Source organism: Diospyros lotus, chromosome 14 (assembly GCF_014633365.1).
Source record: "Diospyros lotus cultivar Yz01 chromosome 14, ASM1463336v1, whole genome shotgun sequence".
Taxonomy (NCBI): domain Eukaryota; kingdom Viridiplantae; phylum Streptophyta; class Magnoliopsida; order Ericales; family Ebenaceae; genus Diospyros; species Diospyros lotus.
In genome coordinates, this window is record NC_068351.1 from 29,293,634 (window position 1) to 29,320,507 (window position 26,874).

The window sequence follows — 26,874 nt, forward strand, 5'->3', positions numbered from 1 at the left end:
AAATGAGGTACTAATCTCTCCAGAAATCAATTTGCCTCACAAAATGATAGTCTATTTCTATGTATTTGGTCCGCTCATGAAAAACTAGATTAGAGGTAATATGAAAAGCCGCTTAATTATCACAAATAAGTTGCATAGGCCCTAAATCTCCAAATTTCAACTTCATAAGAAGTTGCTTGAGCCAAATCAATTCACATGTGGCTAAAGCCATGGCCCGATATTCCGCTTTTGCACTAGATCTAGCCTCAACATTTTGCTTCTTACTCTTCCAAGACACCAAATTTCTTCCAACCAAGATACAATAACTCGAGGTAGAGAGCCTATTTGTAGGGCAACCAGCCTAATCTGCATCAGTATATCCAACAAATTGCTTGTGTCCTTTGTTCTCAAACAACAAGCCTTTACCATGAGCACTTTTAATGTATCTCAAGATACATACTAAAGTGTGCCGATGACTATCACATGAGGAGTCCAATAATTGACTTATCACACTAACAGCAAAAGAGATGTCTGGCCATGTAATAGTGAGGTAATTAAGCTTCCCAATCAGTCTCCTATATCGCCAAGGATCCTCCAATGGCTCCCCCTGTCCTAGTACAAGCTTAACATTAGGGTTTAGAGGAATATCTATAGGCTGAGAATCAAGCATACCAATCTCTTCCAAAATATCTAAGGCATACTTCTTTTGAGAGATGCACACACCATGGGCAGATTAAGCTACCTCAATGCCAAGAAAATACTTCAACCTGCTCAAATCCTTGGTCTGAAAATAAGAACGCAAATGAGTCTTCAACTACCCAATACCAACGTCATCATCTCCTATAATAACAATGTCATCTACGTACACTGCCAATAATATGACTCCACCGGGAGAATGGCAATAGAAAACAGAATGATCAGATTCACTTCTACTCATACCAAAAGAATGGATGACCGAACTGAAGTGACCAAACTAGCACTGAGGAGATTACTTCAGACCATATAAGGACTTCTTCAGGCAACATACCAGTCAGGACTCCCCCTAAGCAACAAAACCAGGAAGTTGCTCCATATACACTTCCTCTTGAAGGTCGCCATAAAGAAAATCATTTTTGATATCCAGCTGATAAAGAGGCCACTACTAAATAGCGGTCATAGCAAGAAAAACACGAACATAAGCAATCTTAGCCACGGGAGAGAATGTATCACCATAATCTAGGCAAAAAATTTGAATATTGCCCCTAGTAACCAACTGAGCCTTCAGAAGATCAATAGAACCATCTGGACCAACCTTAACTGTAAACACCCACCGACAACCAACAGTAGACTTTCCCAGAGAGAGAGGAACTAAATCCCATGTCTCATTAACCAACAAGGTAGGCATCTCCTCATCCATAGCATGTCTCCACCTAGAGTGAGAAAGAGCTTCAGCATCAATCTTAGGAATAGAAACAAAAGAAAGAGCATATACAAAAGCAGAATAAACAGATGACAAACGGTGATAGCTCACAAAAGTAGAAATGGGATGAGGATTGCAAATGAAACGTGTACGGCAAACAAGAGCTTGGGCAGAGTCAAAGGGAGACGGAATAATGGCACCAACTAGAAAAAGACATGAATCTGGAGGAATACCATCATCTACAATAGGAGGAGCGGGAGCTGAAGGCACTGATAGAGGCTTAGAACAACGTTGATAAGTTTGAAGATGAACAGGAGGAACAAAAACAAGTACTGGGACCAGAGGAGGAAAAGAAGGGACAAGAAGAACCTCATGAAGGGAGGAAGAAGACCCATCAAACGAAGAAGATAAAAATGTGTAGACTCAAAGAATGTGACATCAGAAGAGAGAAAGTATCTACCAAGTTCAGGGGAGTAGCACTTATATCCCTTTTGATGACGAAAGTAGCCTAGGAACACACGATCGAGCGAGGAGACAATTTATCAAGACCAAGGGAAAGAAGATGGACAAAATAGGTTGATCCAAAGACACGAGGGGGGATAGGATAGATGGGATCGCGAGAAAAAAATAAAGTATGTGGAATGGCCCCATTCAGAATAGTGGATGGCATTCGGTGGATTAGATAACTAGAAGTGAGAAAAGTGGCATCCCAAAAGACAACATGAACATGCATGTGAAGGAAAAGTGTCCGAGCAGTCTCAATAAGATGACGATTTTTACGTTCAGCCACCCCATTTTGTTGCAGAGTATAAGGACAAGAGAATTGATGAACAATACCCTGAGATGAGAGACCTGAGATGAGAGAAAAGCCTAAAATGCATGAGAACAATATTCCTTGGCATTATCACTGTGAAGGATACGAATAGTATGACCAAATTGAGTAAAAATTTCATTTTTTACTCATTACAAAAGGAAGTGAATAAAGATTGCAATTCAATATGATCTTTCATTAAATAAAGCCAAGTACAACGAGAATAATCATCAATGAATGTAACAAAATAGGAAAAACCCTGTTTAAACTTGACTCTACTAGGACCCCAAATGTTTGAATGTACAAGATCAAAAGGAGCATCAACTCGTTTTATAGACAACTAGAATAAGAAGAACAAATATGTTTTCCTAGCTGACAAGACTCGCATTCTAGAACAGTCAACGAAGACAATGAAGGAATCATCTGTCAAAGAGTAGATAAGTGAGGATGACTAAGCCAAGACTGAATCTGAAGAGGAGATGCCCCTATAGTAGCACAAGCAACTGCCGTAGATGACGACAGGGCAAGATGGTGAAGTCCCTCAAACTCACGTCCAGTGCTAATCATCCGTCATGCACCCTAATCCTATACAATAACATAATCAAAATCAAAGATAACACGACAATTCAAATAACGAGTGAGACGACTAATAGAAATGAGACTATATGGGCAACTAGGAATATGTAAAACAAAATTAAGAGAAATTGACAGAAGTGAATTAGCCTTATCAGTACCAGTGGGAAGGGTTTTAGACCCATCAGCCACAGTGATAGGAGGAAGGGACGTAGAGAAATCAAAATGAGAGAATAAGAAGATCCACAAGTCTAAGAGGCAAGATAGAACACTCTCCAACTGAAGCCTCAAAAAATGTTTGTGTACTACGAAGGATCCGGGCAAATATTTCTTCCATGATAGGTATGGTGGGGCTACTTAGGATCTGAGTGCAAACACCTTCCATATCATATCGAGCTTAAGGCCCACAAGGGTAAGCAACATAAACAACTTGTCTCTCTGCTTCTACTCATTGAGATCGGCTGTAACTGGGAGCATAGTGTTAAAATCTATTACAGCAAACTGAATACAACCCAAGTAAGTAGGCACATATGAGTCCCACTTCTGAATACAAAACAAATTACTAATGATAGTATATAACGGTACAATATCATTAGTATATGGCTGTTGAGCATGTGACCAAATATTAAAACAATTCTCGTAGACACGAAATAAGGGGATTAAATCAACATCTATTGACTACCACAACTACGTCACCAACTGTGCATCTATGTAATCCCATACAGTCCTATCGGTTTCAACAATGTCAAAAAAGCCTTGTAATCAAATGGTTACTGACACCATGCCCACAGAACCACATTCGAACAGACACTGACCAAGACATATAGTTCTTACCATTCAATTTGTCAGTGGTAATAGTTGTAATACCAGATAAAGACGGTACAAGTATAGGAACGGTCACAGGTATAGTCACAATCGAAGAGGAACTCACCACTCCAGGATTTGAGAAGGCCATAACACCAAATACCAGATAGATAGATCAGAAGTTACTACAAACTAGATCTGAAACTGCAAAACCTAGATCTAAAACCAGAGAATTGTTGCAAACCATATCTGAAACTGCAAAACCCAGATCTAAAACTAGAGAGTTGTTGTAAACTAGATCTGAAACTGTGAAGCCCAAACCAGGTTCAAGTGGCTAACGATGACGAAAGAGGTCGACGGTCTGATTAGATGGCCACGAAAGCGAAGAAGAAGACTGGCCAAAAGCAGATCTAAGATCTAAGATCGTCGTCGGTTGCATTGCAAGAGGAAGACAAGGTGGCCATCAACATAGAGGCAGTTGAAGATAGGGGTGTTCAAAAAAACCGACAAATCGTGGAAACCGACCGAACCGAACCGCACCGCACCACACCGCGCGGTTTTTTGAGGGAAGCGGTCCGGCACGGTTTGAGAAATTCTCAAATCGTGCGGTTTGCGGTTTGAAGATTTCTCGGTTCGGTTTTAAACCGAACCGCCCAAGTATTTTGTAATAATAAAAAAAATATGAAATAATTTATTCTCAAACCAAAAAAAACAAATCTGGTAAACAAATTGTCTGTTTTGTTTATATATAAACAGATTGTGGACAATCTGAAACAATCTGTACAGATTGTTTGTATAAACAATCTGTACAGATTGTTTATATATACAATGTAAACAGATTGTATAAATATTAAACAGATTGTTTATATATAATTTTTTATTTATTTTGGTTTATGGGCTAAATGGTTGGTGAAATAATTTATTAAACCATGGAAATTGCACCACGAAAATTGATAGATTAATATTTTGGATGTTTTAAACAAACCACGGAAACCGCACCGAACTGCACCGCAAAATGCAGTGCGGTTCGGTGCGGTTTCAATACACCAAACCAGACCGCGCAGTCTGGCTTGACAGAAAAACCGCACAAGCGGTTTGGCGTACCGAAAATGTCAAAAACCAACCAAACCGAACCGTGAACACCCCTAGTTGAAGATAGTGTTGCTTGCAGTGGTGGCAATTGGACAGAGGCGAGATCTAAGACCGGTCGCGATGGAAGCAGCAACAGCAACGGCAGATGGAGACAGCCACGCAAGATCTGAGCCACGATGCACGAGATTTGAGAAACAACCGCAATGCACGAGATCTGAGAAACCGACGGTGGTGGTGTCGGTCGGCGATAGTGACAACGACGGCTGGATTTATGGTTGGGTTAGGGTTTGTGGCTCTGATACCATGTATTTTGAGAGGAAAAGGTATTCTATTTTTTTTATTCACAATGTGGTATGTGTATATATATATATATATATACCAATGTACAAAGTACAACCATGGGACATAAGTTAAATTTTGGGTTTAACTGATGCCGATGGCCATAAATCATGTTGCCATGTATATATGTATTACAATATACATAAATGACTCTTTGGCTGTTTCCTGTTGTTAAAGCTCCTACCATCAGAGTTTTGTTTTCTTTGGCTGTTTCCTTTGGTTGGGATATCCAACAGGTTGATATTAACAATGCTTTCTTAAATGGTGATTTGCATGAACATGTTTTTATGTCTCAACCGAAAGGGTTTGTGAATCCTCAGTTTTCCACACATGTTTGCAAGTTAAAGAAATCTCTTTATGGATTAAAACAGACTCCTCGGGCCTGGTATACCAAGCTAAGGTGTGCTTTACAGTCTTGGGGCTTCAATCGGGTTGTTTCTGATGCCTCTTTGTTTATTAAGAGGACTGTTAAGTTTGTACTCTTTGTCTTGATTTATGTTGATGATATATTGATAACTGGTTCAGATTCCACAGCTCTAAAAGCTTGTATTCAGGATTTGAATACTCATTTTGCTCTCAAAACTCTTGGCTCTGTTAGCTATTTTATTGGCTTTGAGGCTCACCGTAACTCTAATGGTCTTTATCTCACTCAAACCAAATATACTATTGATCTCTTAAAGAAGGAAACCATGTTGGATTGTAAGCCTTGTGAGACACCAGTGAACACAGCTGAGTCTTTAACTGCTGAGGGTGAATCCTTTTCTAATCCTTCTCTTTATCGCACTATCATTGGATCCTTGCAATATCTTACCTATACTTGACCAGATATTGCATTTATTGTAAATAAGCTCAGTCGGTTTCTCTCAGCTCCCAAGCAGTAGCATTGGCTTGCATGCAAGCAACTGCTTCGATATCTTAAAGGTTCTCTTGGTTTGGGATTATTTTTCTCTCCTTTCTCTCCTAATCTTTCCCTCACAGTGTACACCGATGCTGATCACGCCGGCTGTAGAGTTACTCGCCGATCTACTAACCGGATTTGTGTGTTTCTTGGCAGTAATTTGATTATTTGGAGTTCTCGAAAGCAGTCGGTTGTAGCTCGATCTGTGGGAGAGGCTGAATACAGAGCCATTGCTCTGGGTATCACTGAGGTTATGTGGTTACAATCCTTATTTTCTGAGCTTGGCTTTGCTCGTGCTCGGGTTCTTGTTCTTTGGAGTGATAATCTTGCAGCAAAAAGTATTGCTGAAAACCCTGTTTTTCATGCTCACACTAAGCATTTGGAGGTTGATCTTCATTTTGTGCGGGAGAAAGTTGAGAAAGGGGAGATTGACATTCGCTATGTTCCTAGTCAATATCAGGTTGCTGATGTGTTTACTAAAGGCTTGGCAAAAGGTCGTTTTCAGTTGTTACGAGATCAGTTGCATCTGAAATTCTCTCATATTTCGAAGACAGTGTTATCAGGATCTTCTCTCGAAGAATCTGTCGTCAAGGAGTAGTTTCAATTGAGGGGGAATGTTAGAGGATGTATTTGCTGTTTGTTTATTGTAAAGCTTGTGTTTGTTTCAGCGCCTGGTTAGGTGCTCATTGGCTTGCTTCTCGTTGAATATAAATATTCAGCTTCTTGTTATTTTACTTAATGATTGTATTTTTGATTCACCGGTGAATATTAAGAGCTGGTTTTCTTTCTCTCTCTCTCTCTCTCTCACATTCTGTCCGACATTTACTTTAGACTTTTCTGGTACTATTTCAATATATATGTACAACACTATCTAGCATATATATAATATATGTACAACACTAGTTCTAATGAGTTTATTTCCTATTTTTAATTTGTTTTGTAATTTCTTTTGATTTCTTTTAATATCTTTTTATTTCCTTTAGTAGAATCCTAATTAGATTCGATTAAGGAATCCTAATTAGAGTAAGTTTTTATCTATTGGTTGTCTATAAATAATCTTTGAGATTGTAATTAAAGGTAGGCTTTGTCGATTGATATTGGATATTCATATTGGTTTTGAGTAATTGAGATTACTCTTATTCTTTTGTTTTAGGTTCTACATCACTCAGTACATTACCCGCATAAAATGGAAAATGAAACTGTTAAATCCTCACATTATGGAACCCACATTGTGAGAGGAGAGACAGGCATAGAATTACCTTTAAAGATTTAGGAATGATTTTTGTTCCTACTTTGAGGCAAGCCTAGGTAGCAATATTAAGGTTGCTCCTTTTTACCAAAAGGTCACAAGTTCGAGTTGTAGAAATACCCTATTTGCAAAAAAAAAAAACAAAAGAAAAAAAAAAAAAGCAAAGGAAGGTTGCGTACATATACAACCCTCACAAAGTGGGGAGCCTCACACACTAGGGGCGTTCTTCTGTTTCCTACTTTACTTTAGAGTCTCTTTTAGTAGGATTATGTGACTATACAAATAACTCACTATTTAAAGATTTAGTAGCGTTCTTTCTTCTGTATTTCTTCTCCTATTTCTCTACTTTGTCCTTCATCAATTTGGTATCAGAGCAAAAATTTAGTTCACCATAATAATCACAATATACCATCATTGCAGTGTGACCCTCCGCTCTTTTGGGATGTCGTAAATGTCTCTTAAACAATGATCGGTTAAGAATAATAAGTACCAGAAATAAGACAGTCGACAGATAAGGATTAATGGTTGAAAACCAGCATGCTAGTTACCAACATAAATGCTAAACAGTTGACAAACTTTGTGAAACCTTCACAAATAATGTGATATAGATGATGTTAAGAACATTACTGCTTATTCTTGATTAATGGCTTTACGGTTAAGCGATTAAGGATAGAGATTGAGTTGTATTATTTGAATAATCAAGGACAGTTAGCTAAGCAAGGGAAAATTATATACAGGGATGTGGTTGATACATGTCAAAAGATGTGTAAAAACTACCTAGAAGCTTGACATGTTGGCAATTAGAGAATGGGTTGAGAAATGCCTCTAGAAGCATGCTCTTTTGGTCATTTCTTAGCCAAGCAAGATAGCTCCCTAAGATTATCACTTCTAAACAGTGTGTGTATATGCCATAGGGGACAATGGAGATGACATACATATTTACACAGCTACTAATGTAAGATGAAGGCAGAGGAATATGGACATATTAAATATATATACACATCTATCTGTGGAATGTGAGTCACTCTCAGCAAGGCAAAGGAGATGTGTTGTTGAGTTAGCTTGCTAGAAGCGGAGGAAAATCAGATCTGCATAGCTGAGGGAATCCTATATGATGGAAGCATTCCACACATGTTATGTGTACACATATATACACCTTATACACGCAGCGAAGAAAACAGAAAGAAGATTGCTGGATCAGAATGATCACAACAGGGAGGAAGATGGTAGAGAAGAATTCTGTTGTGCACAGGGTTCCTTTGCTGTGAGAAATGGAAGTAGGGAAAAGATATACAGTTTGCATATATATTTATGCATAGCTCTATACACAGAAGGAAAACAGGGGACCAAGATTGAGAATCTTGAAGCGAGGTCGAAGCTTCTCATTTCTGAAGAGCTTCTACACCACAAGCAGCAGAACTGAATGAGGTTTCGCTGTTATAGCATATACCCTACCTTTGCTGCGTTGAGTATATACATATACACATGTACACAGTGATCAAGGTTGAAGAAACAAGGGTAAACACAGAAGTGAGCATATTAAATTAGAAAGAAACAGAGGTGGTTCTCATGGATGCAGTGCCTTGGCCCTTGCTGTACCTGCCGAAATATGGCAGGTAACTGAAGCATAAAAGGAGAGGTGCTGTATAACAGTGCAAAAGCAGATCTTGATGGAATTGGAGATGGGAAAGCTGCTGGAAAGATGGCCTGACATTGCCAATATACCAGCTGCAGGTAAGACAAAAAAGGATTGAGATGCTTTATGTGGAGCAACATAAGTGTGTATATATCAAGTATGAGCTGGCAGTGAGTGGGAGAAGATTCATCTCCTTGAGCTTGAATTGCTAGCTGCCACAGAAAAGGGGTCCATTACAGGACTGACAGCAGCAAGGAGAGTTGATGCTGCAGCTTGAGTTGAGAATTCCACATCATTTCAAATAGATTTGCAGGAAGTTTAACATATTAATGTAGTTAAACTTTGAAGCTTAATTCAGTTAATATAAATTCTAGAACAGATATCAAGCATAACTAAAGAGAGTTCTGTAGATTAAATGGACAAAGGAAAAAGGAAGAAGCTGTTGTAGTCATTGCACCTACAGTGGGAAATTTAAAGTAAAGCAAACCATTACATAGGGCATCCACCTGGAGGTAATCAAGCTTGAAAAGAATGGTAAGAAATGCATGCACATGTGATGCTCCTGCATCAACATGGCTATATGCACACATTACATATCTCATTGCACCACACTCTTATACATTGCACTGTTTATTGTATTATATAGATAATATGCTAGCTACTGTATTTGAGAAAATGCATAATAGTGCTCTCATTTGCATGGGCATGGGGCATGTTACATGTTTTTTGTTGCATGGCATGAGCCTTGCAGCTCATATGGTTATTTTTACCACCCCCCCACATATAAATAGAGCCGCAGGTTAGCATGGATTCAGAAGCTGAAGACTGCTATCATTTTGTATTTTGACATATTGGGTTGTATATATTTTGACTAGCACAAGCATGTTGCATTTTGGCTTGCTATGTATAGCCTGGTTCGTACTGATACCTAGGTTAAAGTACAGTTGTGTATATAGATGTTCTGCCGGTTAATTATTGTATAGTATTAAGTATATGGGCCCAACCACATGCCTAGGTTACAGCAAGCCAGTCCTTCATGCCTAGATGCTCAGGGTAATTTCAGATTGATGGAAAACAAACAAATCTGGGCACTATTAGGCTCTAGTTTGAGTCTTGTAACTTCTTGTAGAAGGGTCACAGGAAAAGCCAGCTGATCATTGCAAGTCTTCACTAAACCAGCACAGTTAAGAGGCTGAGAACAGTTCACCATCAATACCCAGCATCATATTATTAGTCACAACTACAGACCCACAATAAGCAAAACTGGACTGGTTCTCCATTCATTGTTTTGGAGACAAATCAAGGTTACCAGTACAACCTATGACCAACAAAGGAAGGGCCAACCAATTGTCAGCATCATCTGCATCTGGAATAAAAACATCATCAGGATTCTTTCTGACAAACATCTTTTGTTGAAACCAAGTCTCATCTCATTGTCAAAGTGGGTTGAATTCATGCTGATTTGTGAAGACAAGATCCAATTTTTCAATTCCATATGGTTCGAGCTGTTTGCACAAGGGTAACTATTTCAGAATTTTATAGTTTAATTATTTAAGATTTTCATAGTTTTAGTTATTTTAGAATTTTAATTATTTAGGAAGAGGATATGGCCATGGATAGAGATGGATGGAGAGAAAGATTCATATAGCCAACCCTACCTATCGGGGATAAAGGATTGTGTTGTTGTAGTTTAGTTATTTAGAACTTTAGAGGATTAAGAATGTTTGGTTTCTGTCTCCTACTTTAATTTAAATTACGTATTTATTAGTGTTATTTGAGTATATGACTACTAAAAGATTTTGTTCAATTGTGTATAATTGATTGACTATTCAGAATATTGGTTATTAATCTCCTCTCTTCTCTCCTTCTCCTCTCTCTCTTTGTTCCTTCACCACTAATAAGATGCATGCTTGAAACATCATATTACTTCTAATCACATATGCAGTACCAAGTTTCCAAGGTAAGAAACTGTGGCTTCAAAAGGAACCAAGGGAAGAAAAGAAAGAAAGCCGGAGGCAAAAGTTCACACTTCATGTAGTGAGTAATATTTCAAAACAATTTATTCACAGAGAACAACTGACAACAACACAGAAAACTTGGTTCCACACAGACAGGGTTTGATCTACCAACCACTCTTGAAGGAAAATGAAAATCAACTCAAAAGCATCCTTTGGAAGGATAATGCCAAGCTCTTCATGGAGCTCCCTTCTGCAAGTAAACAGAAATTTGCATTAATACAGGTACAATCAAAGAGCACTTATTTTTAACACCAGACACCCAAAACATGCAAGTGCTTCAATGCAATCATTTTACTACTTGACAATTTATTCGACGGATATGAGAATATTTAAGGCCATGCTTGGATTGATAGATGGAATGGAATCTCGTTAGTCATTATCTTAAATTGGATGCCATTCCAAGTTATCTTACCAAAGCAGAATACCATTACCGCACTACACAAGAATTCTATAGAATCTCATATTTGTAAGCACTAAAGATTTAAAAACAAAGATTGGCCCAAATGTTTAAAAGTTGACCATTTCACATAGAAAAATTCTTAGAAAATCAAACATTTGAATTACCTCATCACCTAAATCTTATTCATGACAATGAAATTCCATGTAATAGGAACTCCATTCAGTCCAAGTTAGTAAAACATATGCTTAATAGCATGCAGGAATCATGATTTACTAGTTTCCATCCATTCTCGAGCAATGACAGAATGGCTCTTCAAGAAAAGGTGAGAATACACACTGGCAAAGTTTAAGCTATCTGTCACAATTAACCCACCCTGCTTCCTGGAAATGTTATAGGGAAAACAGTTAACAAATGAATGGCCCATGATGCTTACTGTAGTTGTAAGAAATAAACGGTATCGTATATTTACTTGAGTGGTACAGCCCCATTTATAGGGTTGGAAATTACACCATAGGAAAGATTACATTTGTGCTAAAACTAGGAAAGATAGGCTATACAAAGAATAGGAAAGGTTGACTACACAAGAGATAGGAAAGTATCAAAAAACAGTCAAAAAACAGTTTATAAACTAGGGATAGGGTCAATTGTTAAACTAGGGATGATTTGACCAATAAATCTCTTGCAATTCCAGTCAATCATTCCCCATATTTTTGCCCGAGAATCTATACTCCCCCTCAAGCTGGTGAATGCATGTCTGTAATTCTAAGCTTCCACAATAACTCCTCAAATCTCCTTGTAGGCAGTCCCTTTGTCAATGTATCAGCTAATTGATTTTCGAAAAGAACAAAGGGAAGACAAATTAGTCCATCCTCCAACTTCTCCTTTATAAAATGTCAATCTATCTAAACATGCTTTGCTCTATCATGTTGGACCGGATTATGTGCAATACTAATAGCTGACATGTTGTCACAAAACAACTTGATTAGTCCACTACAAGCAAGCCTTAGGTCATCCAAAACAATCTTTAGCCATAACAATTCACATAGTCCAAAAGCTACAACTCGAAATTTTGTCTTAGCACTGGACCTAGCAACTATGTTTTACTTTTTACTTCTCATGGACACTAGATTCCCTCCTAGAAACACACAATAACTAGTTGTAGATCACCTATCAACTAAGGAACTTACATAGTCTACGTCTGTGTAACCTACAATAGTTAGGTCATTCCCTAATCTGAACAAAATTCCTTTCTCAGGTGTGGACTTTAGGTAACATAAAATTCTCTTGACTGCCTACATGTGTTCTTTAGTTGGATTGTGCATAAATTGACTGACTAGGCTAATAGCAAATGTAATATCAAATCGAGTATGAGCAGTGTTCTAAAACGCGTTAGGCGCTAGTCAAGCGCCAGGCTAGGGCCTAGCACCTAGGTCACCTAGGCGGTGCATAAAAAAATTATTTAAATAAAATTTATATTATTTCAAATACACATACATACATATATATATATATAAACAAATCATATATATAGAGGTTATATATAAAAATTTATCTCTATTTATATATATATAAAGTTATAAACACATCATATATATGATATAGCTATATATTAATAGAATTATTATATTATATATTATATTATATTATATATATATAATATTGTGCATATATAAACCAAAGGGGCGAGAGAGAGCAACCAGAGAGAGCAAAGGTTGAGACTCAGAGAGAGAGAGAGCAACCAGAGAGGGCAAATCTTCCTGCAAGCGGCGATGGCAACGTCAATGGCAATTGCAACTAGAGAGAGCAAGCGGCGGCGACGAGTTCACTGTCCACAAGAGGTGACGGCAGGGTGCGACGAGAGAGGCTAAGACAAAAAGAGAAAGTGATGAGAAACGGTCGGCGACGACGACAACAGAGAGAGCAAACGGCAATGGCGAGACGAGAGAGAGAATGGGTTAGGGGGGAAAAAACCCTAAATCAACTTAGGTGCCGTAACAGAGAGAGCAAGCGGCTGAGGTGGTTCATGGGGCTAGGCAGCTACCGTGGCCGATTAGGCACCACTCAGCACCAATTAGCCGAGCAGCGCCTAAGGGGGCCGATTAGGCCAAAATAGCAGCAACCAAGGGCCGCCTAGCACCTAGACAGTGCCTAAGCTGATTTTTAGAACACTGAGTATGAGATAAATAGATTAGGCAACCAACCAACCTTTGATACCTTCCTTTGTCCAACAACTGACAAATAGGATTTTCACCTAATTTGAGATTTGGTTCCACAGGTGTGCTAGCTGCTTTTTCCTCCTAACAACCCAGTTTCCTTCAACAAATCTATGATATACTTCCTTTGGAAAAGAAAGATTCCTTCTTTGGAGTAGGCTACTTCTATTGCTAAGAAATACTTGAGTTTACCAAGATCCTTAATCTCAGATTCCCTTGCAAGGCTTTCTTTTAGCTGTTGTTGGTCCTCAACATCATTTCCAGTAACTATGATATCATCCACATACACAAACAAAGTTGTTACCTTCCCTTCTATTGAATGTTTAATAAAGAGAGTGATCTCCCCTACTTTTCTGGTATCCCATATGTCTCATACCTTTAGAAAATATGTAAAACCATACTCTTGGAGACTGCTTAAGCGCAAAGAGAAATTTTTTAAGCCTGCACACCCTACCTAAAGCTTCCTTATCAAACCCTAGTGGTGGCTCCATAAAAACTTCCTCCTCTAAATCGCCATGAAGGAAGGCATTTTTTTACATTAAATTGTTGTAACTACCAACCACAACATGCAACCAATGATAGGAGTATTCGAACAGTTGTCATCTTTGCCACTGGTGCAAAGGTCTCCAAATAGTCTATTCCATAGGTTTGTGTGCACCCCTTAGCAACCAACAACACCTTATATCTCTCCAATGTGCCATCAGCGTTATATTTCAAGTTAAACACCCATCTACAGCCCACAAGTCAAACTCCCTTTGGTTTAGGCACCATATCCCAAGTTTGGTTATTTTCCAAAGCTCTCATCTCTTCTTGCATGGCTTATGTCCAATTCTGATCCTTTAATGTCTCGTCAACTATTTTAGGAATGGTAATGGCATCAAGAGAGGACATGAAGCTTTTATGTTGGGGTGAGAGCTGATCATAAGAAATGTAATTGGCCAATGGATGTTGTATATAGCGTCTAATCCCTTTTCTAACAACAATAAGTCCAAATCACTAGGAATAGAATTGGACTGAGGGATTTCAATACCTGGACTAGAGGCAAATTGTCACATGCCAAGGGTAGCTATTGTAATTTTACTTTTTCTTGATGTTATAATTCTATTATAGAATTGTCTAGTAGCTAGAAGAGGTTACAAAATCCTGTTGTACTGCACATGGGTGCATGTGGATGGCTATGAGGCTATATATAGAGCCACGGCCAGAGGATGGGATTCAGCAATGAATTACATGAGTCTTTCCCTCTGAGTTCTTTTGCATCTTCTCTCTCGTTCTCTCTCTTTTTCCCTCTCTCGCTTCCACTTTCTTGTCATGTGGCTGAAGGGTATTCTTGTAATAAAAGGGGATGGGTGGTTATGGGTAGAAGGCTGTAGAAGAAATAGCAGTTAGAAGAAGGGAATAGAAACTTGTAATTCAAATGTTGGCGCCAACCCACAGAGGATTGGTATATAAGCCAGTAGCAGCGGCCATAGCAACAGGCTTGAATACGATTGAATTCACATTTCCCTATCTTTCTCTCTCTCTTTTCTCCCTCTTCTCTCTCATTCTTCTCTATCTGAGTTCCTATACTTCGTCGATTCAGTTTGAATTGCTGGCGAATTCCCCTTGTTAGAATTGAATTCTGACAAATTGATATCAAAGCAAGTCCTGGGCGATCAGAGGAGGTTTAAAGGAGACGATGGCGGACGGGACTAGAATGAAGCAAATGGAGGCACAATTACAACGTGTGGCCATGACGGTGGTGGATAGGCAAAATCGTATGGGGGCCTTAGAGAATTTGGTGGGAAGGAGGATTGAAGGGACTATGAATTTATGGAGCAAAGAGAGCCGGGCACAGAGTGCTCGATTGGAGGAGAAGATGCGAGAACAGAACCAAGCTCTCTAGGAGCAGATGCAACAATTTGTGTCGATGTTGTCCAATCAAACTCAGGTAAGAATTTGACTCGAATCTCCCCCTAGGGAGAGATCTGAGCCAATTCTGAGTGAACAAGGACCAAATCCTAGATCGAAAGGATCTACTCACTTGGAGACTGAGAATCAGGGAATGGGGGAAAATGGAGGAAGTAGGAGGGTAGGAAACACAACCAGACCCAATCCAACCAGTTTCCCCATGCTTAAAATGGAGATTCCTTTGTTTGATGGCCATAACCCCCAGTGGTGGGTAAGAAGGTGTGAGAGAATGTTCAACCTCTGTAATGTGGTTGAACAACAAAGAGTGTCGTTAACGGCTGCTTACTTGAATGACGCAAGAGATAAGTGGTATCAGGGATGAAATGGGGTGAAGGAGGAATGTTCTTAGGGTGAATTTGTAGAAGATCTATGTGAGGATTTGGGGAAAGAGGGATGTTAGACGTAGTAGAGGAATTCAATAAATTGAAGCAGTAGGGGATTGGCTCTGCCAGCACCACCACAGCCCTTGACAGGGAAATTACTAGAACAGAGGAGGCTAGCAAGCCTCTGTTTTAGATGTGGGGACAAGTATACCTAGGCAATCGATGCAAACGCCAACTACTACTACTAGAAGGAACTGAAGAGGATGAAGAAGAGACCGAAGAAGGAGGCAATCAAGGGGAGGAGGAGGAAGAAAAGAAGATTGAGATCTCCCTACATGCCTTAAGAGGGTGTCTGCTGGTAAGATCATAAAAGTGGACAGGAAAGCCAAGGAGAACAACTTGTCAATACTTATTAATAATGGAAGCACTCATAGCTTCCTTGATGAAGGAGTAGCTAAGAGGCTCAAATGCAGCCTAACGAGGACTCACCCGTTGTCAGTCACGGTTGCTAATAAGTAAAAGGTAATCTGCAAGTCAGTGTGCATGGGGTTTTGTTAGCAGATGCAAGAGGGAAGATTTTGAGGCTGACTTACGACTCCTTAAGTTAGGAGGGTGTGATACGGTCTTGGGAGTGGACTGGATGAGAGAAGTAAGTCCCATTTGTTTTGATTTTAACAAGATGGAAGTCACTTTTGAAAAAAGGGGGAGGAGAATAACCATCATGGGCAGTGCAAAGGCGGGCACTTGCAAGCTTATCATGGGAAAGAGGTTGCAAAAGCTATTTAAAAACAAATGGACACAGGTGACCCAACTATTTTCTATACAGGCAATGGAGCAGGAAGAGGAGGAACCGGATTATAGAGGGAAGCTAATGCTGAATTCTAAGGGCTCTGTCTTGACTCCTTGGGAGGTAAACCAACTAGACTTGCTTGATTCACTCTTAGCTGAATTTGGGAACTTATTTGAGGAGCCTAAGGCTCTACCACCACCAAGACCCTTAGACCACACTATCAACCTTAAGCCTAACTCTGAACCAGTTAACATCCGTTCTTATCGGTACCCCCCAAAACAAAAAGTTGAAATAGAATGCATGATAAAAGAAATGCTACAATGTCTATTATCAGACCCAGCATCAGCCCATATGCTTCATCTTTGCTCTTAGTCAAAAAGAAAGATGGCAGGTGGCGATTTTGTATTGAATATTGATTACTACCAACTCAATTCCCTTACCATGAAAAACAAATTCCCTACACCTATCATTGAGCACCTGTTAGATGAGCTACATGGGGCCAAAGTTTTCTCTAAACTTGACCTTTATTTAGGATATCATCAAATTTGCATGCACCCCCAAGATATCCACAAAAGGGCACTATGATTTTTTGGTAATGCCCTTTGGTTTACCTAAAGCTCCAACAACCTTTCAAGCCCTCATGAACCAGATATTTGAGCCCTACCTACGCCAATTTATTTTGGTCTTCTTCGATGATATCCTAGTCTACAGTCCCAATTTTTCCAAACACCTAGAGCACTTAAGGATAACTCTGCAAGTCCTCAGATTCAATAAGTTATCCATTAAGAAGTCTAAATGTGTTTTTGCACAAATCCAAGTGGAGTACCTGGGTCATGTTATATTAGGAGTAGGAGTGAGCACGAACCCCCAGAAGGTGGTAGATATGACTGCTTGGCCACAACCGATGAATGTGAAAGCTCTAAGGGGATTCTTGGGCCTTACAGGATACTATAGGAGGTTTGTTAAGGACTATGGCATCGTTAGCAGACCCTTAACCGAATTGTTGAAGGAGGAGGGGTTTCATTGGGGTGAGGAGGCTGAAGCAGCTTTTGAAAGACCAAAAAAGGCCACGAGTGAGGTTCCCACATTAGGCCTCCTGGATTTTAATTAGCCTTTTGTATTGGAGACCAATGCAAATAATTATGGGTCCTAAATACTTGGGCCTCAGCATGGCCTCAGCATGTATGAGAAAGAACTCCTAGTGGTCCTGGTAACAATAGAAAAGTGGAAACATTACCTAGAAGGAGGTAAATTCAATATCAGAATTGACCATGAAAGCCTAAAGTTCCTATTCCAGCAAAAAATCCATACACACCTCTAGAGGAAAGGTATGTCAAAGCTAATGGGTTTTGATTATGTAATCCAATACAAGAAGGGATATGTGAACAAAGCAGTCGATGCCCTCTCCATATGTATGGAAGAAGGAACCTCAGCTACCATGACTTCCCTCACACCTGAGTGGTATCTGGAAATGGCATCCTACTATGGGAAGGGGGGCTAGACTAAAGAGCTCATGGAGCAATTAACCCTAGATCCAACTAGCAAGCCAGGCTATACACTAAGGAATGGACTGCTAAGATACAAGAAGAGATTAGTGATTGGAGATGATGAGTCACAAAGGAAGAAGGTACTGACAGCCCTACATGACTCCCCTGTTGGGGGACATTTAGGGGTCCAGAATACGTATAGCCAGATCCAACAACTATTTTATTGGCCCAGATTAAAGAAGGCAATGCAAGAGTATGTGAAGAGCTACAACATTTGCAGTCGGTGCAAGCATGAGAGCATTCATCGCCCGGGGTTCTTACAACCCTTGCCCATCTCGGAGCAAGCATGGTTTAGCATAAACATGGACTTTGTGGAGGGGTTGTCCAAGTCAGAAGGCAAAGATTGCATATTAATAGTAGTGAATAGGCTAACCAAATACGCTCATTTCTTGAGCCTAGCACATCCCTTCACCGCCTAAGAGGTAGCAAGGGTGTTTTTGGACTAAGTGGGGAAACTACATGGGCTGCCTCAGGTAATTGTATCTGACAAAGACAAAATTGTTACAAGCCTACTTTGGAAGGAGATAATGAAATCATTGGGAACCCAACTACATGTGTCTTCTGCCTACGACCCAGAAACAGATGGACAAACAAAACATATTAATCAATGTTTGGAAACTTACCTCGAGTGTGTGTGCTTAGTGCATTCGACAGGGTGGCACAAATGGCTGCCCTTAGCACAATGGTGGTACAACACCAACCACCATTCCGCTTTAAAAATGACCCCTTTTGAGACACTTTTCGGGTATAAGCCACCACTGTTACCCATCAATGGGAGCCCTAATCTAGTGGCCACCGTAGACAACTACTTGGCTCAGAGACAGCAGGTAGTGCAGACCTTAAAGGAGTTGGCTAATGCACAAAATAGAATGAAACAGTATGCGGATAAGAAGATAAGTAAGCGGTCCTTCTTAGTAGGGGACGGGGTGTATTTGAAGCTGAGGCAAGCTCAATTAAAGACTCTAGCACCCTAAGCAGCAACTAAGCTCAGTCTAAAGTTTTATAACCCTTATGAGGTGTTATAGCTCAGGTGGGCAAAGCTACATATAAACTTCAGTTACCCGAAGGTTCCTACATCCACCATGTGTTTCATGTGTCCCTTCTCAAGCCATCTCTTGGCAGCAACCTTGTGAGTACTAGCCATTGTGGGAAAGAGAGTTATCTACAAGTAGAAACTACCCATCACATAGGTGCTCGTGCGTTGGTCTACCCTCCACCCTGAAAACAACACATGGGAGTACTTGTCCGACTTACTAAAGTAGTTCCCTAAGGCGGTGGGATTACTATGATTCTTCTTGAGGACAAAAAAAATTCCAAGGGGAGGGGAAATTGTCATGTGACCGAAGGGTATTCTTGTAATAAAAGGGGATGGGTGGTTACGGGTAAAAGGCTGTAGAAGAAACGATAGTTAGAAGAAGGGAATAGAAACTTGTAATTCAAATGTTGGCGCCAACCCACAAAGGATTGGTATATAAGCCAGTAGCCACGGCCATAGCAGTAGGTTTGACTACGATTGAATTCACATTTCCCTCTCATTCTCTTTTTCTCTCTTTTCTCCCTTTTCTCTCTCGTTCTTCTCTGTCTAAGTTCCTATACTTTGCCAATTCAATTTGAATTGCCAACAAATTCCACTTGTCAGTGACATTTCTCTTCCAACAATTTCCATTAATTTCTGGAAACTTTACTTCGTTAACCCTTTGTCAGATCCAGTGATCTGACAATTGGTATCAAAGCCCGGCAATTCCCGGCCAACAGTTCATACATTTTGGTGAGCCGCAAGTTCCGAGCAATCAGAATTCGATGCAGCTTCAATCGGAAGAATACATCAATCAGGATCGAAGAGTTGGAGATTAACTGGGCAAGTCGACCGATTATCGCCGACAATCATTCAAGCAAGTCGATAGCAAGCGCAACCAATGATGGTGGAAAGGACACGCGTGAAATAAATGGAATCACAATTGGATGCGATGGAATAGGGTATCTGAGAGAACCAAGAGCAAATAGAGGAAAGAGTGGAATCTGAACCCTCACTTCATTCAAGGATGGAAGTTTATCCTTGCCAAGAATCTGAACCCTCACTTGATCATCTTGGGATTTAGACCAACCAAGAATTCCACAATCCTGTCCCTTTCAAATATGGAAGTAAGAGTGGCAGCATCTTCACTGCACACCATCTTTATGACTTGATAGTGATCCGACTCAAGCCAATAACCATTTATTTTATTGTAATAATCAATCACTAACAGAGATCCCTGCTTTGTATTGCTTATTTTTGTTTTGATCTCAAAGATTACAGGGGCATCCTACACTTTAGAATAGGTTCTTTTTACTATTTCCCTAATATCCTTGGTGTTAGACAAAAACATGTAGTTTCTACGTACCTCTGGCAGCATAGAACTCCGTGTTACGATCCTAGGGTTTGGATGGGAAATTGAGAAGAGTACGAGGAAGAATGAGACAGAAATGGAGGGAGACAGCAAAAATAGAAGTAGAACAAAGAGGAAGGAAGAGAAATGCACAAAGATGCGAGAGAGAAATCTGGGAGAGAATTGAAGAAAGAGAAGCATTCAATCAATTATTACTTAATATCCTCTGAAAGGTCCTCTCGAGTAGCTTATATAGCTACTCTTACAGTTAGTGCTTTCAATTATCATTTGTAACTGAAAGTACTACAAATTTCCATTCTAAATAGAAATGTAACTGAAGAGATACTAGTTGTAAAAGAAAAATACAGATCAGTAATTGTTGCATGCTTTAATGACCATTCTACCCTAGGGTCGTGACAATCCCCTCTCCTTAAAAAATTTCTTGTCCCGAAGAAATCACAGGAAAGTTTTGGAGTGATTATGGCCATTGATTCTGTGTGCCTCCCGTAAAAGAAATTACTTCATCCAAAATAATAAAACTTCTATTGACTTGAAAAATACGAAAAGTAAATAATATGTTTGATGATGGTATACAAATAAAAAATTTATGTAAATTATCTATTTTTTTTTCACTCATGAAAAAAATAATAAAACTTATAATAGTAACTTATGATTACATAAATAATTGTGAAAGGAGAACTCAAAAAATTAAAAAAAAAGCTCTAACCTCCTCTATACTTGCCGTACACCTTAATGTTTTATCCCATTTCATTTTCATAAAACAAAATATATAAATAAAAATTTTACGAAAATGTCACTATTGAAATAAATAAATAAATAAAATCAGACACTTAACTTAATAAATATATAAATAAATATTTTTCCAAAATATTAAACATTAAATATTTCTTTAATTAATTATATATTTCATAAAACATAATAAAAACTACCAAATTTGAAATCCGTTCATTTATTACATCTATCCAAACAATTGAATATTGTTGAGTTATATGGTTATAGTCTAGGGTTAATCCTATGATAGAGCCCATGGCCCATGGCCTATTGTATTTGTGTATATATATAGGTGTATAGTCTATGAATTTAATTAAGTGGTTTTATACATGTTAAAAACTAGGGTTTACTTCCTAAGCTTCACATGGTATCAAAGCCAAAATATAAACCCTAGTTTTTAATACAAACCCTAGCAGCCACCATACAAACCCTAGCCGCTGCCGCCGCCGCCACCCACATCACCGACGAACACCGTCGGTCGTGTCACCACCGACCGCCGCAGCCTGCCGTGCCACCGCCGTCGCTGCCCACTGCGTTTCTACCGCGCACGCGCTACTGGTCAACCACGGGTCTTCATCATCCGGCCACCGATCACGCACACCACCACCGCCGTTGCGTTCGCCGACCTCCAATCTGTTGACCCCCGAAGGATCGTCGCCGTTGCCGCCACCACGCGTCGCCTCTCTCGCACTGTTCACAGAGACGTTTTTGCTCCGATCTCTCTCACCAATGCTCCGATCGCAATGCCGTCTTCACCATTGGACTCGCCTCCTTCAATCCATCCCAGCCCCGGTGGTTTCGTCACCATCCGCTACCATCCGCGACAACCGGTCACCGGCATCCGCCATCTGCCGTCGCTCCAGTGCACCTATTCTCTATGCTGGATCATCCAGCCTTTATTTTTGGCTTATTTAACCCTTTTGTTTCAGATCTATTGATCTTGTAGGACTCCCTTTTATCCAACATGGCTGGTACTAGTAAATCCGACTCCTTTTCTGGTATTTTGTCTCCTTCTCCCGCCATTGCAACTGAGAAGTTGATGGGTAGTTCCAATTATATCTCTTGATCCAAGGCGGTTAAACTATGGTGTATGGGTCAAGGCTTATAGGATCATTTAACTACCAAGGCCGAGAATGTGACCACAAACAAACCTGAGTGGCAGAGAGCTGATGCTCTGTTGTGCAGTCTCCTGTGGCAGTCAATTGATCCCTCTTTTCATCCAATCTATACTAACTATACCACGTGCTGTGAATTGTGGGCTCAGACCAAGGCGTTATACACTAATGACATTCAACACCTGTATTCAGTGGTGTCTAATCTGCTCAGTTTACGACAACAGGGTTTGACTCTTCCCGATTTTCTTGGTCGGATGGCCTCTATTAAAGCTGAATTTAACTCCTTGTTACCTGCTGGTAAGACTGCTGCGGAGGATCTAGCTCAACGGGATAAGTTCTTCATGGTGTGTACTCTTACTGCCATTGGTCCTGAGCTTGCTCCTGTTCGTGATCAAATTCTTGCTAGTCTTACTGTACCTACTATGGATGAAGTGTATTTTCGTCTTCTTCGGGTTTCATTTGTTCCTACGGTGCCTCCCTCTTCTGCAGGTGATCATTCAGTCATGGCATCACAGGTTCAGAGTAGTGGCGAACAGGGAGGAGATCGTGATAATCAGGGCAAACACCCCAAGTGTAACTATTGTCACAAGTGGGGGCATACTAAGGAATAGTGTTATAAGTTGCATAGCCGCCCTCCTCGTGTTAATGTTGCTCATGCTAATGGTTCTCGATCTGAGTCCTTTGATGGTCATCCACTGCAATTTGTCCTCCTCACTGGGGCTGACTATGATGAGTATCTCAAGTATAAGACGTCCCAGCAAACCTCATCCACAGTTGCTTCTGTCGCCCACTCTGGTGATTCCACTGCCTGTCTCGCTCAGTCATCCTCTTTGGAACCATGGGTCCTGGACTCAGGTGCTTCTAACCATATCTCTGGGAATCCCCATTTGTTCTCTCATTTTACTAATTCTATTTCTTTACCTTCTATAACATTAGCCAATGGGTCCAAAGCGGTTGCTAAAGCTATTGGCACTACTAAACCCTTACCTTCTCTGCCTTTAGATTCTGTCCTTTATCTTCCTCATTGTCCTTTTAATCCTGTCTCTGTTAGTAAACTTACGCGTGCCTTAAATTGTTCTATCACCTTTGATGATCATTCTGTTACTATCCAAGATCGCGGTACAGGACAGATGATTGGTGTCAGATGTGAGTCGCAGGGTCTCTATCATCTCAACCTTCCTGCATCGCCTATTGCTTGCTTGGTGACTGAGTCTCCTGCTCTTCTCCACAATCGTTTGGGACATCCTAGTTTGGCTAAGTTTCAGAAGATGATCCCCAGTTTATCTAGTTTGTCGTCTTTTCATTGTGAATCTTGTCAACTTGGAAAACAGTCTCGCACTTCTTTTCCAAAGCGTGTCAATAATCGGGTTGTGTCCCCGTTTGCTTTAGTTCATTCAGATGTCTGGGGTCCTAGTCGTGTCGTGTCTGTTTTGGGTTTTCAATATTTTGTAACGTTTATCGACGATTATTCTCGTTCCACATGATTATATTTAATGAAAAATCGTTCTGTTAAGAATTGTTGTCTAGAGTTAGTGATAGGTTAAACATGCAGTCTTGTATGCAGTTCTGATTAGTTGATAGGCTGAAGACTTTTTTGTAATAATTAGTTATTAATGACGGGCAAAACCGGTAATATCATGTCCAACCCTAAGAAATATCACCCTATTCTCTATAAATAGGGTAGGGGGGGCTGAGGGAAAGAGAACCGCATGTTCTCTTCTGATTTCACAAGAGCTTTGAGAGTGAGAAAGCTGTGAGTTATAGTTTTGTACTCTTTTGGGAGGCTTGTATCGTGAGAGAGAGAAGAGATAAGTCTTGTACTGTTTTCATCAATAAAGAAGGTTGTGCTCGATGGTGGTTTGAAGGCTGGATGTAGTGCCAATTCAATTGGCATGAACCAGGATAAATTTTGTCTTCTTATATGGTTTGAATATTTTCTTTCATGTTTTGTTCTTGCACTTAAATTCTGTTCTTTTATAGACTGTTGTGTTGGTTGTGTGTTGCCGGTGAGTTAGGAGTGTTTGGAGGGTTGTTTGATCAGTTTCTTTGAGGGATTAAAGGCTGCCAGTGCTCCCAATTTATAACAAATTAGTATTAGAGCCGGGCCTCTCATCAAGAACCATCAAGAACTAAGAATTTCATCACATACTCGCAGGAATGGCTTCTATAGCCTCTGCCGCACGGTATGATGTTGAGAAATTTGATAGCCAAAATGATTTTGGCCTATGGAAGATGACGATGAGAGCCCTTTTGGGAAATCTTGGACTGGAGGAAGCCTTAGAGGCTAAAAAGCCTATGCCGGAAACCCTAACTGAAGTCTAGAAAAAGGAAATCAGGGATAGGAGAAAAGAAACCAACAAAAGAGCCTTTAACACCCTTATTCTAAGCCCAGGAGACAAAGTCTTGCGGGAGGTGTCAAAGATGTCAACCGCGGAGGAGCTTTGGAATAGGTTAGATGCTCTTTATATGACTAAAACCCTCTCAAACCGGCTGTTCTTGAAAACCAAATTCTTTTCTTTCAAGATGAGTGAAAATCAAAGGTTGCAAGATCATATGGACGGTTTTAATAAACTGTGTTTGGATCTTGAGAATATAAATATTAAATATGAAGATGAGGATAAGGCTTTGGTCTTATTGCACTCTCTTCCTAAGTCCTATGAGACCTTTGTGGATATCTTGAAACATGGAAGAGATAAGCTAACCCTAGATGTGATAGGAGCTTTGAATTCCAAGGATTTGCAGCACAAAGTAGAGTCCCAGAAATCTGCCATAGAAGTTTTGGCAGTGAACTCTAGAACAGAAAAAGGAGACCCTAGTTTTAAAGGTCTCAGTCTAAGTCTAGGAATGGCAAGAAAGTGATTAAATGCTTTCATTGCCATGAAAAAGGGCATATCAAGAAGAATTGCCCAAACAAGAAGAAAGAATCCCAAGAAAGAACCAGCCCTAAATGTTCAAACACCATGTGTGGTTTTGGCTATGAGAGTGCGGATGTCCTATAGTCTTTCTAGGTATGCAGTAAAAATAGCATAAGTCCTAGGGTTAGAGTGTAATTCTCATAGGAAATGGGTATTTACCCATAGAGACATGGTGGAGGGGGAAATGGTTTGTCTAGGCATCAAACTAAGGCCCAGATAATTGGAGATATGAGAATAGGAAGCATGGTGAAGCTGTTCCAGAATATTAGAAGCTGTAAAATATGTCCCTGTTTTAATAGAAAGCCTAATGTCCTTAGGAATAATTAGATAGTGAGAATTTGAGTCCTAAGAAGTTGCAAGGATCTCTTAGAGAGATGGTAGCAACCCTCAAGAATGGAGGTTATGTGGTGCATGCTTGCATTTATATGTGGATAAGCTGCAGCTACTAAAGGATAGCCTATGATAAGGTTAGGCTGTGTCATTCGTTGAGGATGGCTCACAATGGTGAGCAAGGACTAGGAAAGGTATCTAAGGCTAGGGATATCAGGGGAGGGGAAAATTTGCAAGTGTATAGGAATAGAATCCATGTAGTTTTGGCTAGGTCTCCAGATGTAGAAGTCTCCAAAATCAGTAAATCCCATTAGAAATCAGTTTCTAGGATGTTTTGGGAACCTATCTAAGCCTTGTCTCATGGTGGAGCTAGGTGAAGTGAACCTAGTGGCGATGATGTGTCCCTAAGGAATTCCCAAGCGTATATGAGCTTGCTGGAATTTAGGAAGCTTGCTGGAAATTGCTTCTGGTGTGAAGGGTTAGGTGTGTGGAGTTGTGTAATAGGTATACCTAGGTCTCCTAAAGATAGGGTTCTTACCTATGAGGGAAAACTCTACTAATAGGACATGGAATTAGTTGATTCCAAGGCCAAGGGATGGAATTTGGAATGCTGGCCAGCAAGGAGAATCCTTTGGGATGTCCTAAACTAACCTATGAACCAGGGTATAGCAATAGGGAAATCTGGAAAATGGTTTGATCAGATTCATTGTGTAAGCTTGGGCTGAATTGTGAGAGGGAAGAAGCTAGTGTTTAAGATAGCTTTGGCTCTTGCAGTAAGAGTCTTTGTGAATAGTGAGGGGAAAAGGGTGTGTGCAAGGGTTGTCTTGTATGGTGAAGCCCATGGTTGATCAAAATCTGGATTAAGCAAGGAAAGGGAAGGACAATCATCTTGTAGGTAATGAGCAAGGGAATAGAAGGTCTAGTGTTGCCTAGGATGGGTAAAAGATAGAACCACAAGTAATCTACCAGTGAGGTATGGAATGTTGAGTTTGAAGGATGCTTAGGCTCAGGTTTTGAGTGCTAAGGAGCAGGCTGGAAAAATAGAACCTCTTGTATAAAAGAGGGATGCACTCATGTCCAAATGAATGGCATGGAGCCATGTAAATTTGGGGAGAGGCTTGGACTTAAATGGAATATCCCTTAGGTTAAAGGGGTGGAGTGCTGCTGTAGTGTCTATTTGTAAATTAAGGAAGTACTGAAAAATGGGAAAAGTCTAGGGAAATGGCTAGACATAGCCATTGGTTATAGCAGCACATGAAGGCTTAATTTGGGTCAAATAGGTGTCACTAATCAGCTAGTATCCATGGAAAATTAAGAGAGAAATTGGTCTTATAA

At 40.0% G+C, this 26,874-nt stretch overlaps 1 protein-coding gene across 2 annotated transcripts in view; it reads right to left on the minus strand.

Moving 5' to 3' along the window:
* LOC127789868 (nudix hydrolase 3) overlaps positions 1-26,874 on the minus strand; it is a 105,423-nt gene that overhangs the window by 64,961 nt on the left and 13,588 nt on the right. For both annotated transcript variants that reach the window (XM_052318919.1, XM_052318920.1), the window contains exon 3: positions 10,911-10,988. In XM_052318919.1, the coding sequence (XP_052174879.1) occupies positions 10,911-10,988 (78 nt within the window). The remainder of the gene's footprint in view (positions 1-10,910; positions 10,989-26,874) is intronic.